At 40.4% G+C, this 18,428-nt stretch overlaps 1 protein-coding gene across 1 annotated transcript in view; it reads right to left on the bottom strand.

The window, feature by feature from the left end:
* Positions 1 to 220: 220 nt before the first annotated feature.
* Positions 221 to 18,428, bottom strand: part of dcaf13 (ddb1 and cul4 associated factor 13) — a 40,533-nt gene continuing 22,325 nt past the window's right edge. Inside the window, exons 8-11 of the mRNA XM_078398657.1 lie at positions 17,611 to 17,775; positions 12,053 to 12,188; positions 4,731 to 4,894; positions 221 to 1,140 (exon numbers count right to left, since the gene is read on the bottom strand). Of these exons, the coding sequence (XP_078254783.1) occupies positions 1,053 to 1,140; positions 4,731 to 4,894; positions 12,053 to 12,188; positions 17,611 to 17,775 (553 nt within the window). The 3' untranslated portion in view covers positions 221 to 1,052. The remainder of the gene's footprint in view (positions 1,141 to 4,730; positions 4,895 to 12,052; positions 12,189 to 17,610; positions 17,776 to 18,428) is intronic.

Raw genomic sequence — 18,428 nt, 5'->3', positions numbered from 1 at the left:
GATGCAGTTTAATGTAGATAAGTGTGAGGTTATTCACTTTGGAAGTAAGAATAGAAAGGCAGATTATTATCTGAATGGTGTCAAGTTAGGAGGAGGGGGAGTTCAACGAGATCTGGGTGTCCTAGTGCATCAGTCAATGAAAGGAAGCATGCAGGTTCAGCAGGCAGTGAAGAAAGCCAATGGAATGTTGGCCTTCGTAACAAGAGGAGTTGAGTATAGGAGCAAAGAGGTCCTTCTACAGTTGTACCGGGCCCTGGTGAGACCGCACCTGGAGTACTGTGTGCAGTTTTGGTCTCCAAATTTGAGGAAGGATATTCTTGCTATGGAGGGCGTGCAGCGTAGGTTCACTAGATTATTTCCCGGAATGGCGGGACTGTCGTATGTTGAAAGGCTGGAGCGATTGGGCTTGTATACACTGGAATTTAGAAGGATGAGGGGGGATCTTATTGAAACATATAAGATAATTAGGGGATTGGACACATTAGAGGCAGATAACATGTTCCCAATGTTGGGGGAGTCCAGAACAAGGGGCCACAGTTTGAGAATAAGGGGTAGGCCATTTAGAACGGAGATGAGGAAGAACTTTTTCAGTCAGAGGGTGGTGAAGGTGTGGAATTCTCTGCCTCAGAAGGCAGTGGAGGCCAGTTCGTTGGATGCTTTCAAGAGAGAGCTGGATAGAGCTCTTAAGGATAGCGGAGTGAGGGGGTATGGGGAGAAGGCAGGAACGGAGTACTGATTGATAGTGATCAGCCATGATCGCATTGAATGGCGGTGCTGGCTCGAAGGGCTGAATGGCCTACTCCTGCACCTATTGTCTATTGTCTATTGTCTATCAGATGGGGAATGCGATTTTTATTTCATGCAATGTGAATGGAGATGATTAATTATTTCTAGATAAGTAACATCCATGAAAACACGTTAAATACAAAATGTTATATTATTACAAATGTTTTTCCTTGATCAAACTTAAACATTAAGATGCATTATCTGATTTTTTTTTAATCAGTTCTGAAATATTGTGCAATAATTAATATAAAATGTAGGCAGAATAGCTATTTCACCACAGCCACAATATGCTTCTTCTTCTCGGTAACAAATGGTACAGATCCTGGTTTGCTGTGCTTGCGACGGTTCAGTTCCCTGTAAGAAAGATAAATTCATAAATGAGGTTCTTTACTTGGTCAAATATGGACTATTTACTCAAATGCGGACTTTTTACCTTGATTGCTAATTTTGTAACTTTCTCAGTCTTATATATATGTTTTACCAACCAATTGGATTCAAATACACAGAAGCCAGGTGTGAAATAGGCAATTTGCCTATTCAATTAACATTATCAATTTCTATATTATTTTTGCGTACAATACATCTCAGGGTAAACAATGTAAATGCAACACCATGGCTTATGAAATTATCAAATTAATATTAAACCAGCTGAAACAGGGGAAAGGAACATATCCACTTGATAACTTGTATTCCCTTGCATTGAGCTTTTCCAGCTGCACGTGAGAAAAAATTCTCCTATTAATATGCATGTACTGTTAGTATACATCTATATAATATGCAATATAGATGTGTGAAATAATGCATAGAGACAGGCATGTTTGGACTTTGGCAGTTTACCAAGCATAACTTTAAAAAAAAAGGATTTTTATAAATATTTAAGTAACTCCACAATCCCTCTTGCATTTTAAATTGGAGATCGGGAAATTGATGTTAATTAATATCATGAAAACAATTCAAACGATCCTTAACCACATTGATGCACAGAGGGATCTTGGGGTCTAAATGCATAACGTCCTGAAAGTGGCAACACGTACCTAGCGATAAAAAACATCTATGGTATGCTTGCCTTCATTGGTTAAGTACAGTAAGCCCTCGCAATAACGCACCAGAGGGGGAGCTGGTGGCTGCAATTGCAGATTGGCCGCTAGAACCTAGTGAGTGGGGGGGGGCAATGTTTAACCCAAGACAGGGAGGGAAGAAATGCGGCATTGGGTGGGTTAAACAAGCGGGAATTCACAGGCTGGGGAGCCGCAGAGAACAGTAATGGGTCGAATACTCACGCCGCCTTTAAGTTGCTTGCTCGCTCCGACCCCCCGCAACCATAAGCATACCATGTGACACCAGCTCATTGAGTGACTTTACGGATGTGGGACCTGCTATGTAGAGGTCCGTTCTTGCGATGGTTTACTGTATGAGAGTCAGGAAGTCATGATGCAGCTTTATTGGACTTTGGTTTGGTCGCATTTGGAATACTACATACAGTTAGGGTCGCTCTATTATAGGAAGTGTGGGGGGGCTTTGGAAAGGGTGCAGCAAAGGTTTACCAGAATTAGGAGATATTAGCTACTGGGAGAGGTGGACAAACTTGGATTGATTTCTCTAGAACATTGAAGGTTGAGAGGAGACCCGATACAAGCATAAAAAATTATGAGGGGCATAAATAGGGTAGACAGTCAGAACCTATTTCCCAGGATGGAAATATCAAACACTAGAGGACATCACTTTCAGGCGAAGGGTAAAAATTTAAAAGATGTGTTGGGAAAGTTCTTTTTTTAAAAAAGACATTGGCAAGTGCCTGGGACACGCTGCCAGGGGTGGCAGATACAATAGTGGCATTTAGAGTCATATACAGCATGAAATCAGACCCTTCAGCCCAACTTGTCCATGCTGTCCCATCAACACCAGTCCCACCTGCCTTTGTTTGGCCCACATCCATCTAAACCATTCCTTTCCATTTACCGATCCAAATGTCTTTTAAATGTTGTTATAATACCTGCCTCAACTACCTCCTCTGGCACCTTGTTCCGTTTATCTACCACCCTCTGTGTGAAAAAGCTGTCCCTCAAGTTTCTATTAAAATCTTTCCTCTCTCACTTTAAACTAACACAGGATAAAATAACCTGTGCCTTCATCCTATCTATTCCCCTCAATATTATACATTACCCCTCAACCTTCTGTGCTCCAAGGAATAAAGTCCGAGTCTGCCCAACCTCTCCCTATAGCCCAGGCCCGCAAACCCTGGCAACATCCTTATAAATCGTCTCTGCACTCTTTCCAGTTTAACAGCATCCTACCTATAGCAGGCTGACGAAAACAAAACACAATACTCCAAATGTGGCCTACCGACATCTTGTACAACTATAACATAACATCCCAGCTTTTATATTCAATAACCTGACTGATGAAGGCCAATGTACCAAAAGCCTTCTTCACCACTCTACCTGCGATGCTATATTCAGGGTATTATGTATCAGCACTCCTAGATCCCTCTATTCCCCAAAACTCCCCAGGCCCTGCCATTCACTGTGAAGATCTTGTCCTGGTTTGACTTCACAAAATGCAATACCTCACACTTATTAAGCACCATCAACCATTCCTCAGCCCACTTGCACAACTGATTGAGACTCTGCTGTAATTTAAGAGAATTTTAGATAGGCAATGGTGGGATATTGATTATGTGCTGGCAGATAAGGATTGGTCTTGGCATCTTGGTCAGCACAGACATTGTGGGCTGAAGGGCTTGTTCTTTTGCTGTGCTTTTCTATACTTTAAGTCAGCAGATCAGACAGCATCTGTGGAGGGAATGACAGGTGGTGTTTTGGGTCAAGGGCCTTCGACGTCCAGGCCCTTTGTAGATATTGCCTGACTCACTGAGTTCCTCCAGCGCTTTGTTTTATTCTTGAAATTAGCCATATTTCAGTTGCACACCACATCTTTGCACATTTGAATCTTAATTGTTATTAGCTTCATGATTTTAAAGTCATTCCTTTTATCTGAAAATGGCATAATCTCATGGAAGACCAAGACAGATTTTATCCAAATAATCTATTTTTTTCCTATTACAATCTTTATTGATAATTTAAAGCTTTTATCCTTTCTGAAAACCACAATACTTATTTTAATGAATACATTTTCTCTTGCGTTGAAAAATAATGTGATTATCTTATGCACTTTGGCCAGTGCTGCAGAACTTGGTTGCAGATTAGCTGAAATTTTACATCTTGAGCACAAGGTTGGTTTGATTAAAAGAAAATGTCAAGTGCACCTTATTGATTGTAATACGCTCAAATCAGCCAATTTATTCCTGAGCTAACCAACAGTAGAACACTGCACAGAGTTCAGATTTATCAGGAAGCGTTTATAAACAGAGATATAAAACTCCGAAACACAAGTTCTGGAGAAACCCAGTAGGTCAGGCAGCATTTATGGAGGGAATGGATAGATGATGTTTCAGGTTGGTTCCCGTCTTCAGACCCAAAACATTGCCTATCCACAAATGCAGCCTGACCTGCTGAGTTCTTTCAGTACTTTGTGCGGTTTTCAAGATTTCAGCATCTGCAGTTCCTCGTGTTTCCAAATAAAAATGTAAAATTGTTTTTCACATGCAGGTGCCAAAATAAATTGTCGATTCTAGATGTGGTTTACCATGATCTCCATCATTTGACTCGAGGTCTGAAAACATGCCTTTTGTGTTGTTATGGACCTAACCCAATTTTCTACCATTTTGCAGTGGTACTTTAGAAAAAAAATCCTGATTTGATTAAATAACAAAGCCATATTTAGTGAAGATATATGGTGACCTGATATTCTAGATGCAGCTTTGTTTGAATATATAGGACAATTCAATAAAATTGTTATTCAAATTTGAACAAAGGATGATATTATAAAAGGAAACAATAGAAATGGACAAGATGAGCCCCACAAAATGATTATCAGAAACATACTTTCTGCGTTGTGCTTCCCTCATGATACGGAGTTCCTTGGACTGGCTATAAATCAGTTTAGGCAAATGCCGGTGACGAGCTATCCGTTTGATCTGAGGATGATGCTGGAATTTTTCTTTAAGCTTTTGATTGTAGTTCAGAGCAGCCTTCTCTCTTGGCATAAGCTAAAGCAAAAAAGGAAATGCATTATTCAATCAAACAAAATACAATTAAGTTCAGAATCAGGTTTTCAAATTTCATATCTTGCTCTACACTACGCTCAAATTTTCAATATCCCGAACAGCTAATAATATGTCCAGTGGAGGTGAGGTGAAGGGGCTTTGTAGCCAGTTCCACTGCAAGGCTCCTGAGGGAAGTAGGAGTCAGAGGGCAGGCCCAAAGGAGGGCAATCAAAGAACTTGCAAATGCCGCCGAACAGAGCAGTCACTGGCTGTGGCTGAAAAGAAGAGATGCTCTCCGGGCTGCCACGTGACCATCTAGAGGTTAACCATAAGGCACACACCCAGGACTGATCACCCTGCGGTGGGCCTGCCTCGACTGTGGGTGTCTTGCGATAAAAGGCCGAAACACCTAGTGATGTTGAGGTACACAATTGAAGATGTGTCTGAATGGTAGCAACATTACCTAGTGGTCACCCCCAAGAACAACACCAGTCAATTGTAGTGCAAACCTTAGGGATTGTGACATCTAGTCCTACTAATCAATTTACCATTATTATTCCTTGCAATACAACTACTAATATTTATTAAAAATTACTTACTTGGGTAACATAATATTTCAAACTACACGTTTTCACAATCAAATAACACCGTTTAATTGTTTTTATCATCTTAGCCCTTGATTATATAAGGTACAGGAGGTCATTTTAAAACACCAAGCAGAAAGCCAAATAAATTACCCCAATTAAATCATGGTCTTCACTTTTACACCTCAATGAGTTCCAACTTCCATTACCAATTAAATAAATGTATCACGCTCCATCCACTCAAGTTCATTTTCCAAAGGCTGCCTAAATCGCTGCTTCTGTCTTAATAAATCCTTGTCTCATTCGTTTTACTGAAAATTGTCAAAGCAATCTAAATTGTAAGGGCTTTTATTATAATTAAAAGCAATGATTTTCTTTGCTTCAATTTATTTAATAAGTGCAAGTTGCTGATCTGGTGCAACTGCATTGCTTCTCTAGACAAAAAAAAGTATCAGTTAAGTAATTTATGAATACCTTCAAAATATGGGCAACCAAATAGGATTTTTCAGCAGATTCAGGCTGAAAATATGGAAAGGGATACCATACCCTGGAAAGGTATGGTCTGTCATTAACTCATGAAATTGAAAGTCAAAAGATATATCTTAAGGTTTCAGCAATCACATTCAGACAAACCTGCACTTCATTGAGCATTTAAGAGGAAACTTGATAAGAAAAACAAAATCAAACTAATGTGGAATCCTCAATGTCAAAACTATACAAACAATCCAAGACTGTATTGCGCTTTCCAGAGGAAGTAGGCATAAGTCAGGAAGCAAATAAGAACGCAATTTAATGCTGTCAAAAGTTACATTTCAAAGCAGAGAAAGATTTTAAGATGAAGAGAGATTCCAGAAATTCTGTGGTTAAAAAACCTCAGCAGAATAGGTATAAAAATAAATTAAAGATCACAAGAAATTGCAAGCTAGGAGAATGAGTTTGTTATATTAAGGGCGGCACGGTAGCACAGCGGTAGAGTTGCTGCTTTACAGCGAATGCAGCGCCGGAGACTCAGGTTCGATCCTGACTACGGGTGCTGCACTGTAAGGAGTTTGTACGTTCTCCCCGTGACCTGCGTGGGTTTACTCCGAGATCTTCGGTTTCCTCCCACACTCCAAAGACGTACAGGTATGTAGGTTAATTGGCTGGGTAAATGTAAAAATTGTCCCTAGTGGGTGTAGGATAGTGTTAATGTGCGGGGATCGCTGGGCGGCACGGACTTCGAGGGCCGAAAAAGGCCTGTTTCCGGCTGTATGTATATGATATGATATGATATGATATGATATTGAATTTAAGTAATCACAAGTTGCTATACAGACTTAGTTCAAGTAAAGTTCAAAAACATTGTAAAGAATATCCTCCTTTGCTGAAGTATGCAGATATTGCTAAGTGGCCTATCTTCTGACAGCCATCATATTCTTGTCCTGCTGACAATTCCAGCTGGATGCTTGGGTACTACCACACAAAACATTCATGAATCATAACACAACCATTAGCGAATAACGAATTTGCACTTGGTTTGAATAACACCACCAAAATACCTTTGCTGAAAGAAAAAGTTAGCTCTACCCTGAAAGTGCAGAAATGTGATGGAGAAATTCTTACGTGGAGGTATTCAGCAATTTTGGGATGTCAGCATTAATGCTGAAATTTCTGAGATAATGGATATCAATTGGATGGAGAACACTGGACGAAGACTTACAATACCAACATCATCTTGGAATATAGCAATATATCTCAGGTAGTCTTCATTACTAACAGATTTTATTTTGCCCAAAATTCTTCCTCTACCTTCAGGCAAATGTTTGACAATTGTGGGCACTCAAGAAGATTGAAGCAATTGAATAGAATGCTGCAATGCCATTAGCAAACAGAGTGACACTCTCCTGGACAGAGTCCATTTCCATCATGGATATAGCCAGAAAATCAACAGCAACATGCTTCCTCACAGGAGTATCAGAAGAAAACATGTCCGACTTCACAAGCACACTGGTGATACCACTGATCAATTCAATGATTTGCCCCACGGCTTGTTCAATATTGTCTAGAACAATATTGTACCAATTGAATACTGGGAATAAAGATACTTACTTCCACTCCATCATAATCTCTGTCTGTACTCAGTTATTCTACATTTCCAATACTCCTGATAAAACAAAAGATCATTTCAACCCACTGATATTTTTCTGATTGATAGGGCAACCTGATTTAAGCCCCCCCCCCCCCCCCGGCTACTATCAAAATCTTAGAGGCTGCTTACAACTTTTGACTTTCGAAATGATTCTCAGTTGAGCTATCAATTCTCTATCAATGAAGATCCCACCTTCCACTAGTTACACCACCTGTCCCTGACTCAGTTCATTTGGTTCCGAATTCTATGCCTTTGTGTTGCATTTAAACACACAAATTACACCAGTCAACTAGCTGGTCTTCCATTTTGCAAATTTGAGCTCATGTAGGCCTCTCCTACTCCCAAGTTAACTCACACCAACTCTTGTTCACCCTTCACCCGAGGTGGGTTACCTACATTAATTTCACAAGAGACTGTAGGTACTGGAATCTGCAGCAAAATGAAACAAAGTGGTGTCGATCAAGCAACATCTGCGGAGGCAAAGGGATGGTTGGCACTTTGGGTGGAGACCCTATTTTAGGACTGAGTGTAGAGGGAAGACAGCCAGTATAGAGAAATGAGATGGAGGGATGAGACAGAGACTGGTAGGTGATCAGTCGAATGAGATAAGGAAATTATAATGGACAAATGGAACAAGTGGATAGGAGATAGGAATGTTAAGCCAAGGGAGAAGTAATCCAGTGGGTAGGTATGCAAGTCCCCTGCAACCGCGGGAGATGCAACACCTGTCTCTATACCTCCTTCCTTGACTCCATCCAGGGTCCCCGACAGTCCTTTTAGGTGAGACAGAGGTTCACTTGCACCTCCTCCAAACTCATCTACCGTATCCTTTGTTCTCGATGTGGGCTCCTATATATCACCAAGACCAAGCGCAGACTGGGTGATCATTTCGCTGAACACTCACTCTCAGTTCGCATTGGCCTAGGCGATCTCCCGGTTTCCAAACATTTTAACTCACCTTCCCTTTCTGTCCTGGGCCTTATCCACTATCAGAGTGAGGCCACAAACAAATTTAAGGAACAGCACATATTTTAGAAACATAGAAAATAGGTACATTTGTTTGTCATTTACATTAATGATCTGGATGATGGTGTGGCAAATTGGATTAGTAAGTATGCAGATGATACTAAGATAGGTGGTGTAGTTAATAATGAAGTAGATTTTCAAAGTCTACAGAGAGACTTGGGCCTTTTGCTGAAAGATGGCAGATGGAGTTTAATGCTGATAAGTGTGAGGTGCTGCATTTTGGTAGGACAAATCAAAATAGGACGTACAGGGTAAATGGTAGGGAATTGAGGAATGCAGTGGAACAGAGGGATCTGGGAATAACTGTGCATTGTTCCCTGAAGATGGAATCTCATGTGGATAGGGTGGTGAAGAAGGCGTTTGGTATGCTTGCCTTTATAAATCAGAGCATCGAATATAGAAGTTGGGATGTAATGTTGAAATTGTACAGGGCATTGGTGAGGCCGAATCTGGAGTATGGTGTGCAGTTCTGGTGGCCAAATTATAGGAAGGATGTCGACAAAATGGAGAGGGTACAGAGGAGATTTACTAGAATGTTGCCTGGGTTTCAGCACTTAAGCTACAGAGAGAGGTTGAACAGGTTGGGTCTTTATTCTTTGGAGCGTAGAAGGTTGAGGGGGGACTTGATAGAGGTTTTTAAAATTTTAAGAGGGACGGACAGAGTTGACGTGGGTAGTCTTTTCCCTTTGAGAGTGGGGAAGATTCCAACAAGGGGACATAACTTCAGAATTAAGGGACAAAAGTTTAGGGGTAACATGAGGGGTAACTTCTTTACTCAGAGGGTGGTGGCTGTGTGGAATGAGCTTCCGGTGGAAGTGGTGGAGGCAGGCTCGATTTTATTATTTAAGAGTAAATTGGATAGGTATGGATGGGAGGGGATTGGAGGGTTATGGTCTGAGAGCAGGTAGATGAGACTAGGTCAGAGAAAGTGGTCGGTGTGGACTGGTAGGGCCGAACGGGCCTGTTTCCGTGCTGTGATTGTTATATGGTACAGGAGGAGGCCATTTGGCCCTTCGAGCCAGCACCGCCATTCATTGTGATCATGGCTGATCATCCACAATCAGTAACATGTACCTGCCGTCTCCCCATATCCCCTGATTCCACTAGCCCCTAGAGCTCTATCTAACTCTATTTTAAATTCATCCAGTGAACAGGCCTCCACTGCCTTCTGTGGCAGAGAATTCCACAAATTCACAACTCTTTGGGTGAAAATGTTTTTTCTCACCTCAGTTTTAAATGGCCTCCCCTTTAATCTTAGACTGTGGCCCCCTGGTTCTGGACTCCCCCAACATTGGGAACATTTTTCCTGCATCTAGTTTGTCCAGACCTTTTATAATTTTATACGTTTCTATAAGATCCCCTCTCATCCTTCTAAATTCTAGTGAATACAAGCCCAGTCTTTCCAATCTTTCCTCAGACGACAGTCCTGCCATCCCGGGGATTAACCTCATGAATCTACGCTGCACTGCCTCAATAGCAAGGATGTCCTTCCTCAAATTAGGAGACCAAAACTGCACACAATACTTCAGATGCGGTCTCACCAGGGCCCTATACTTTTGCAGAAGGACCTCTTTACTCCTATACTCAAATCCTCTCGTTATGAAGGAAACATGCCATTAGCTTTCTTATTTTGCCTTGGCATCTTACAATCCTGCTGTATGAACGCTGATTTCTCTAATTTCAAGTAACTCCTGCATTTCCACCCCCCCCCCCCCCCCCCCCACCACACCCTAGTCGTCCTACTCGTTCCACTGTTCGCATTCTTGTATCCCTTTGTTATCATCTCTTCCCCAGCCATCAATGGGCCATTATGGGCTCCACCCTTCCTTGGTAATCTGTTGTACTTTTTTCTTCCCTTTTCTTACCTCCAGTTCTCCTTTCTACTTTCAGTCTGAAGAAGGATCCTAACCAGACACAGCACCCATCCTTTTTCTCCAGAGATGCTGCCTGACCCACTGAGTTACTTCAGTTCTTTGTGTCTCAGTAAAGGCCAGATGGAACCAAGGGGGGAGGGCAATAATGTTCATAGTGTTGGGCTGTAGGTTGCCCATGTGGAATATTGCCATGTGGAATAAGGCCATTTGAAGAAAGTGGAGGACATGCAGGTCAATTTGGGAATGGGAAGAGAAGTTGAAATGACATGCAACTGGAAATTCAAGTTGCCCATTGTGAGTTGATAATTAGGAACCATTAGTTTGCAATTAGTGAAAACCTTGATTTTAAAATTCTCATCTATGTTTTGAAATCTTTCATTGGCTTCCCCTCTAAATCCGGCATTTCCAGAATCCCGCAGGAGTTATAGCCTTTTGTGCATTCTAGATTTTCTTTACTTCCGTCTGTGGTAGCTGAAAACTCCAGTGACAAAGTTCTGGAATTCAAGTAGTATAAGAAAATAACTGCAGATGCTGGTACAAATCGAAGGTATTTATTTCACAAAATGCTGGAGTATTAAAACCATAGAGGAGCATTTTGAAGTGCGGCGAGAGAAAGAAGAATCACTTTAAAGGGCAAGATTTTAGTGATTTACAGGCATGTGTCAGCACCTGAGCATGTAAATTTTCACCAATGACGCAAAAGGTCTGTTTCAATCTCAGTTTCTGGGAGAGAGGAATAGCAGTAAGTGCTTTGGAACAGAAACTATGGTCAACACCAACAACCTTGACTTCAGTTTTTCCAGTATGTCGGTTAAGAAACTTTTACAAATGTAATATTGGGAGTTTGTCAAATAGTCTGACGTGTTCTTGCAACAGAAACCATTGTGCAAAGCGATTGTAAGCCATTTAATACTATGCAGGTTCTCGTGCTATTTACAACTGTATGATGCTCTGGCAGTATACTGCTATTTACCATATACATTTCTATTAACTAAGACATCTATGTCAAGCCAAGAGTGCACCGGGAATGGAGCAATGAAATTCTTAAGATAGACACAAAATGCTGGAGTAACTCAGCATCTCTGGATAGAAGGAATGGTGACATTTCTGGTCGAGACCCTTCTTCAGACTAACCATGCGATACTGTTTAAGGCAATGCAGCAACATTCTGCAGTGTGTAGAAGTGATAAGGAAAGTTTGCAGACAACAATTAATCGATGCAAATAATAAATATGCTTTTTGAGTTTAAAAATTGGATCCCAAAATGTGGAAAGCAAGTAGAGTAGGAAAGTCTCATGGAGTACCTCAGGCTTCCGGACATAAGGATGAAGATAGGCCAAATGATCATCTGTGATGCTTTTAGTGACAATTTAACTTTTAATTTTCTGGAATTTAACTTCTCAAACTGCCATGGTGGGATTCAAGTTCAGATCCTTGGCTTAATAGCCAACGTCTCTGTATACTTGCCCAGTACTTAATCATTATGCTTCTTTACCCCTAACATACACATACATGTGAGGAGGAATTTAGCAGGAATACAATCACTTACCACACCAAGTTTTTCAGAAGCATTAGCCTTCCACAAACGGATATTCATTTCATCAGAACCACTAAGTATGTATTTACTGTCAGCAGACCATTTTACACACATCACATGTTGCATACGTTTTGTATGGTACACCTCCCTAGAAAATAAAATGATACAATAATATTCAGATGTTACAACTAGCAATTGTAGGGGCCATGGTGCTATAATTAGTAGTTAATGGAAAATCATTTCAATCCACCTACATTAAATTCATTCCTGTTAAATATTTATTCATTATTACTTTCTACACAATTTACTGCAGTGCCAATCATTTTTTCGCCTGCAGGTTAAATTTACTAAGTAATCCTGGTTTGTGAGTAATGCAAAATATTTACATTGCAGTTAGTATTCAAGAGTAAATGAGGTGTACAAAAACACACAAATTTCTGATGTGTACATTAACAAGGAAAATAGGTAATTTTCTTCTTGGCATTACATGTATCTACCGCATTCAAATAAGTTACGTTCTAACCAGACTTAAATAAGGAAAATAATGTATTATTAAATATTAACAGAGAAATGATCAAAATATTTAAAATAAAGCGTTCCACCACATTATAAATGTAAAACGGCATTTTATTTTTTGTCAGTGTGTACCTCCTGAAGTTTAGCAAATCCTCTTGTTGTAAATCAAAATTACATACTTTACAAAAGATAGATTTCTACGTTTATTGATGTTGATGACTAAATTTATGTAAAGATTACACGCTTCATTTTAAAGGATTAAATCTACCTAGACCACATCCAATTACAGTTCTTATTGGTACATTCTATTGACCTAGGTATTGGAAAGGTGTAATTGTGGAAAATACCAAGTCTTCCAGCATGATGGCCTCAAGGCCAACAAAATCAACTATCTTCCTTTATAACCACAAAAATGAAACAGTGGCCATATCTTCAAAAGCATTAATGAATTATGGCTAAAGATTAAACAATGATGATGCACACAGTTTTTGTTCGGTTGTTCAACTCAAATGGACAAAGGGGGGGGGGGGGGGGGGAGGGGGGTCTAAATATCCTTCCCAACAATGCATTAAATAAATTACTGCATCAATAAATTACTTAAATAGCAAGTTTGGTAAAATAATCCTGTTCAACTAGCATTGTACTGCTCCTGTTTATGCTGACTATTGAAAGGTACATTAATCATGCTCAGCAAGCTGGAAGATTCTGCTACATCATGGCCAAAAGCTTTTAAAAGCAGTGTTAAAAATCAATAAATGATTTCACTGATCATGCTATACTCAAATAATTTTATTTTTATTTCTTTAATATTAGCATAGTTAAAATCATATCTACAAAGAACCAATTTATGACACAAATCACAATTTTAGAGATGAAGGATGAATGGAAGAGATCTGAAAAGTGCCAAACATCACACTAAAAATGATTCTACTGAATAAATCTGCAAATGTAAATTTACAACTAAATATTTTCTAAAATTAAAGAGTCTTCTCTTTAAAATTACAATATTGCCATAAAAATATTTAAAATCAGATTTAAATGTTGTGGCTTTGACATTAACTAACCAAAATCTGGAATGTCTTTCATCTGTAAAATTTATTTTTAGTAACAGAAGTGTGAAGATAAGTGCCATACCTATCCCCACATCCTGTCCTCCAATTTCATGGTCAGGAATCCCATTCAATTAGACAGGTGACTCCAATACCAAGCTTAGATAGGACTAGCAGAGGATCACAAAACTGCATACCACAGCAAAATGGCTGGAATTCCAGTCTGCCTGGATTTTGTCATTGAACATGTGGATTATGAACTAGTCTCCATATCAATAGACAATAATAGACAATAAACAACAGACAATAGGTGCATCAGTAGGCCATTTGGCACTTTGAGCCACATTCAATGTGATCATGGATGATCATTCACAATTAGTGCCCCGTTCCTGCCTTCTACCCATACCCCTGGACTCCGCTATCTTTAACAGGCTCTATCCAGCTCTCTCTTGAAAGCATCCAGAGAATTGGCCTCCACTGCCTTCAGAGGCAGAGAATTCCACAGATTTACAACTCTATGACTGAAAAAGTTTTTCCTCATCTCCGTTCTAAATGGCCTACCCCTTATTCTTAAACTGTGGCCCCTGGTTCTGGACCCCCCCCCAACATTGGGAACATGTTTCCTGCCTCTAATGTGTCCAATCCCTTAATAATCTTATGTGTTTCAATGAGATCCCCTCTCATCCTTCTAAATTCCAGCATATACAAGCCTAGTCGCTCCAGTCTGTAAACATACGACAGTCCCGCCATTCCGGGAATAAACCTAGTGAACCTACGCTGCATGCCCTCAATAGCAAGAATATCCTTCCTCAAATTTGGGCTCTGTACAAGTGCAGAAGGAGCTCTTTGCTCCTATACCAAACTCCTCTTGTCATATAGATATGTGAAGAGAAAAAGATTAGTTAAAACAAATGTAGGTCCCTTGCAGTCAGAAACAGGTGAATTGATCATGGGGAACAAGGACATGGCAGACCAATTGAATAACTACTTTGGTTCTGTCTTCACTAAGGAAGACATAAATAATCTGCCGGAAGTAGCAGGGGACCGGGGGTCAAATGAGATGGAGGAACTGAGTGAAATCCAGGTTAGTCGGGAAGTGGTGTTAGGTAAATTGAATGGATTAAAGGCCGATAAATCCCCAGGGTCAGATAGGCTGCATCCCAGAGTGCTTAAAGAGGTAGCCCCAGAAATAGTGGATGCATTAGTGATAATTTTTCAAAACTCTTTAGATTCTGGAGTAGTTCCTGAGGATTGGAGGGTAGCTAATGTAACCCCACTTTTCAAAAAGGGACGGAGAGAGAAAACGGGGAATTACAGACCAGTTAGTCTAACATCGGTAGTGGGGAAAATGCTGGAGTCAGTTATTAAAGATGGGATAGCAGCACATTTGGAAAGCGGTGAAATCATTGGACAAAGTCAGCATGGATTTATGAAAGGTAAATCATGTTTGACGAATCTTATAGAATTTTTCGAGGATGTAACTAGTAGAGTGGATAAGGGAGAACCAGTGGATGTGTTATATCTGGACTTCCAGAAGGCTTTCGACAAGGTCCCACATAAGAGATTAGTATGCACACTTAAAGCACACGGTATTGTGGGTTCAGTATTGATGTGGATAGAGAACTGGCTGGCACACAGGAAGCAAAGAGTAGGAATAAACGGATCCTTTTCAGAATGGCGGGCAGTGACTAGTGGGGTACCGCAAGGCTCAGTGCTGGGACCCCAGCTATTTACAATATATATTAATGATTTGGACGAGGGAATCGAATGCAACATCTCCAAGTTTGCGGATGACACGAAGCTGGGGGGCAGTGTTAGCTGTGAGGAGGATGCTAGGAGGCTGCAACGTGACTTGGATAGGTTAGGTGAGTGGGCAAATGCATGGCAGATGCAGTATAATGTGGATCAATGTGAGGTTATCCACTTTGGTGGCAAGAACAGGAAAGCAGACTATTATCTGAATGGTGGCCGATTAGGAGAAGGGGAGATGCAACGAGACCTGGGTGTCGTGGTACACCAGCCATTGAAAGTAGGCATGCAGGTGCAGCAGGCAGTGAAGAAAGCGAATGGTATGTTGGCATTCATAGCGAGGGGATTTGAGTATAGGAGCAGGGAGGTTCTGCTGCAGTTGTACAGGGCATTGGTGAGACCACACCTGGAGTATTGCATACAGTTTTGGTCTCCTAATCTGAGGAAATCAAGGATTCCTCATAGAGGGAGTGCAGAGAAGGTTCACCAGATTGGTTCCTGGGATGGCAGGACTTTCATATGAAGAAAGACTGGCAAGACTCGGCTTGTACTCGCTGGAATATAGAAGATTGAGGGGGGATCTTATAGAAACGTACAAAATTCTTAAGGGGTTGGACAGGCTAGATGCAGGAAGATTGTTCCCGATGTTGGGGAAGTCCAGAACAAAGGGTCACAGTTTAAGGATAAGGGGGAAGTCTTTTAGGACCGAGATGAGAACGTTTTTTTTCACACAGAGAATGGAGAATCTGTGGAATTCGCTGCCACAGATGGTAGTTGAGGCCAGTTCATTGGCTATATTTAAGAGGGAGTTAGATGTGGCCCTTGTGGATCAGGGGGTATGGAGAGAAGGCAGGTACGGGTTACTGAGTTGGATGATCAGCCATGATCATATTGAATGGCGGTGCAGGCTCGAAGGGCCGAATAGCCTACTCCTGCACTTATTTTCTATGTTTCTATGTTTCTATAAAGGTCAACATGCCATTAGCTTTCTCCACTGCCTGCTGTACCTGCATGCTTACTTTCAGTGACTGATGCACTAGGACACCCAGATCTCTTTGTACTTCCCCATTTCCTAACTTGACACCATTCAGGTAATAATCTCCCTTCCTGTTCTTTCCACCAAAGTGGATTACCTCACATTTATCCACATTAAACTGCATCTGCCATTCATCTGCCCACTCACACAACCTGTCCAAGTCACCCTGCATCCTCATAGCATCCTCCTCACAGTTCACACTGCAGCCCAGGTTTGTGTCATCCGCAAATTTGCTAATGTTACTTTTAATCCCTTCATCTAAGTCATTAATGCATATTGTAAATAGCTGCGGTCCCAGCACCAAGCCTTGCGGTACCCCACTAGTCACAGCCTGCCATTCTGAAAGGGACCCGTTAATCCCTACTCTTTGTTTCCTGTTTGCCAACTAATTTTCAATCCATGTCAGCACCCTACCCCCAATACCATGTGCTCTAATCGTGCCCACTAATCTCCTATGTGGGACCTTATGATAGGCTTTCTGAAAGTCCAGGTACAGTACATCCACTGGCTCTCCCTTGTCCATTTTCCTAGTTACATCCTCAAAAAATTCCAGAAGATTAGTCAAGCATGATTTCCCCTTCGTAAATCCAAGCACACTCGGAACGATCCTGTTACCGCTATCCAAATGTTCTGCAATTTCTTCTTTTATAATTGACTCCAGCATCTTTCCCACCACTGATGTCAGGCTAATTGGTCTATAATTTCCGTTTTCTCTCTCCCTCCTTTCTTAAAAAGTGGGATAACATTAGCTACCCTCCAACCCACAGGAAATGATCCTGAATCTATAGAACATTGGTAAATGATCACCAATCATTAGTCCTTGTCTTTGGATTCCAAATCACCAAATCACATGGTCATCATTACATCTCCTTAACTGCTCTTGGCCGTTTAATTTTATCCTTTCATAATAGTCATCAATTTAACAATTCCATATTAAAACACTTGGATGACCTCTGACTCCACTTTCATGTTTAGCCATCTCGTACCTCTACAGTAAACTGGCATTCTGAAACTTTTAAATTCTGATAGTTCTGCATGATAAAATACCTGGAAAAAAACTTTCTTAAAGTGCAAATACTAATACCTGTTAATGTGAAGAAATATATCAGCATTAGAAATAAAATCAAATAGAAGCATCAACAAAACTCAAACAAAAAATAAATCACATTTTAAGCATAACATAGTTAAATAACACAATTATATATTTTTAAGCCACAAACCTGCTATGCCCTTTGTCTGCAGGGAAAATACGAATAGATTTATCAAAACTGGCTGAAACAAACTCTGTTCCTGTTGGAGAGTAATCTACATCCAGTACTGCTGAAACATGATCCCTATGCACCATTAGGGGCGTATCAAGGTAGCGCATGTCAAAGGTATATAAGCTGCACAAAAGATAATATATAAAGAATTAGTCTATCACAGGAAAACACAGATCAATCTGAAATTCCTCAAGAACACTGGAAAAATCTTTCTTGATTTATTCAGCTTTTTGATTGTTAAATTTGCTTAGTCTTCAATTATAATGTATTGTTATGATATAAAATTTGAGTTACCAATACCGTTATCATTAAATATATCCAACTTTTTTGTCAAGACATTTACCTACATTCAATTTGCTTACCTTCACCATTTTAAAGATTTATAACAGAAGGCTTCTACCTTTAGATGTTATCTTATTAAACAAACAAACTATGGCTCCTTTTTACCAAATTGTTTTAACAGGCCATTGTGAAAAAGGTCACAAATCTGTATTATCTTTCAAGATCACAAAGCAGATCACAAGATCACAAAGTAGATGGACAGCTTCACGTTTCTAGCACAAGTATTGCTTTTTCCCCAAAATGCCGTATATTGCCTTTCAATATATTGGACTCAGAATCTTAGGTGCACAGAAGTCAGCCCATTATTCAGCCCATTATGCCTGCACTGGCTCTTCCGACCCACAGTTCAGCTTTTTCCTACAATTTTAAGCTCATCTAATTACCTTTAACAGGTTCTCACGCAATCCATCATCCTTTGATTTGGTGGTTTCTAG

Source organism: Rhinoraja longicauda, chromosome 4 (assembly GCF_053455715.1).
Source record: "Rhinoraja longicauda isolate Sanriku21f chromosome 4, sRhiLon1.1, whole genome shotgun sequence".
In the NCBI taxonomy this organism is placed as follows: Eukaryota; Metazoa; Chordata; class Chondrichthyes; order Rajiformes; family Arhynchobatidae; genus Rhinoraja; species Rhinoraja longicauda.
The sequence above is the reverse complement of the archived record's forward strand: the minus strand, read 5'-3'. Positions and strand labels throughout refer to the sequence as shown.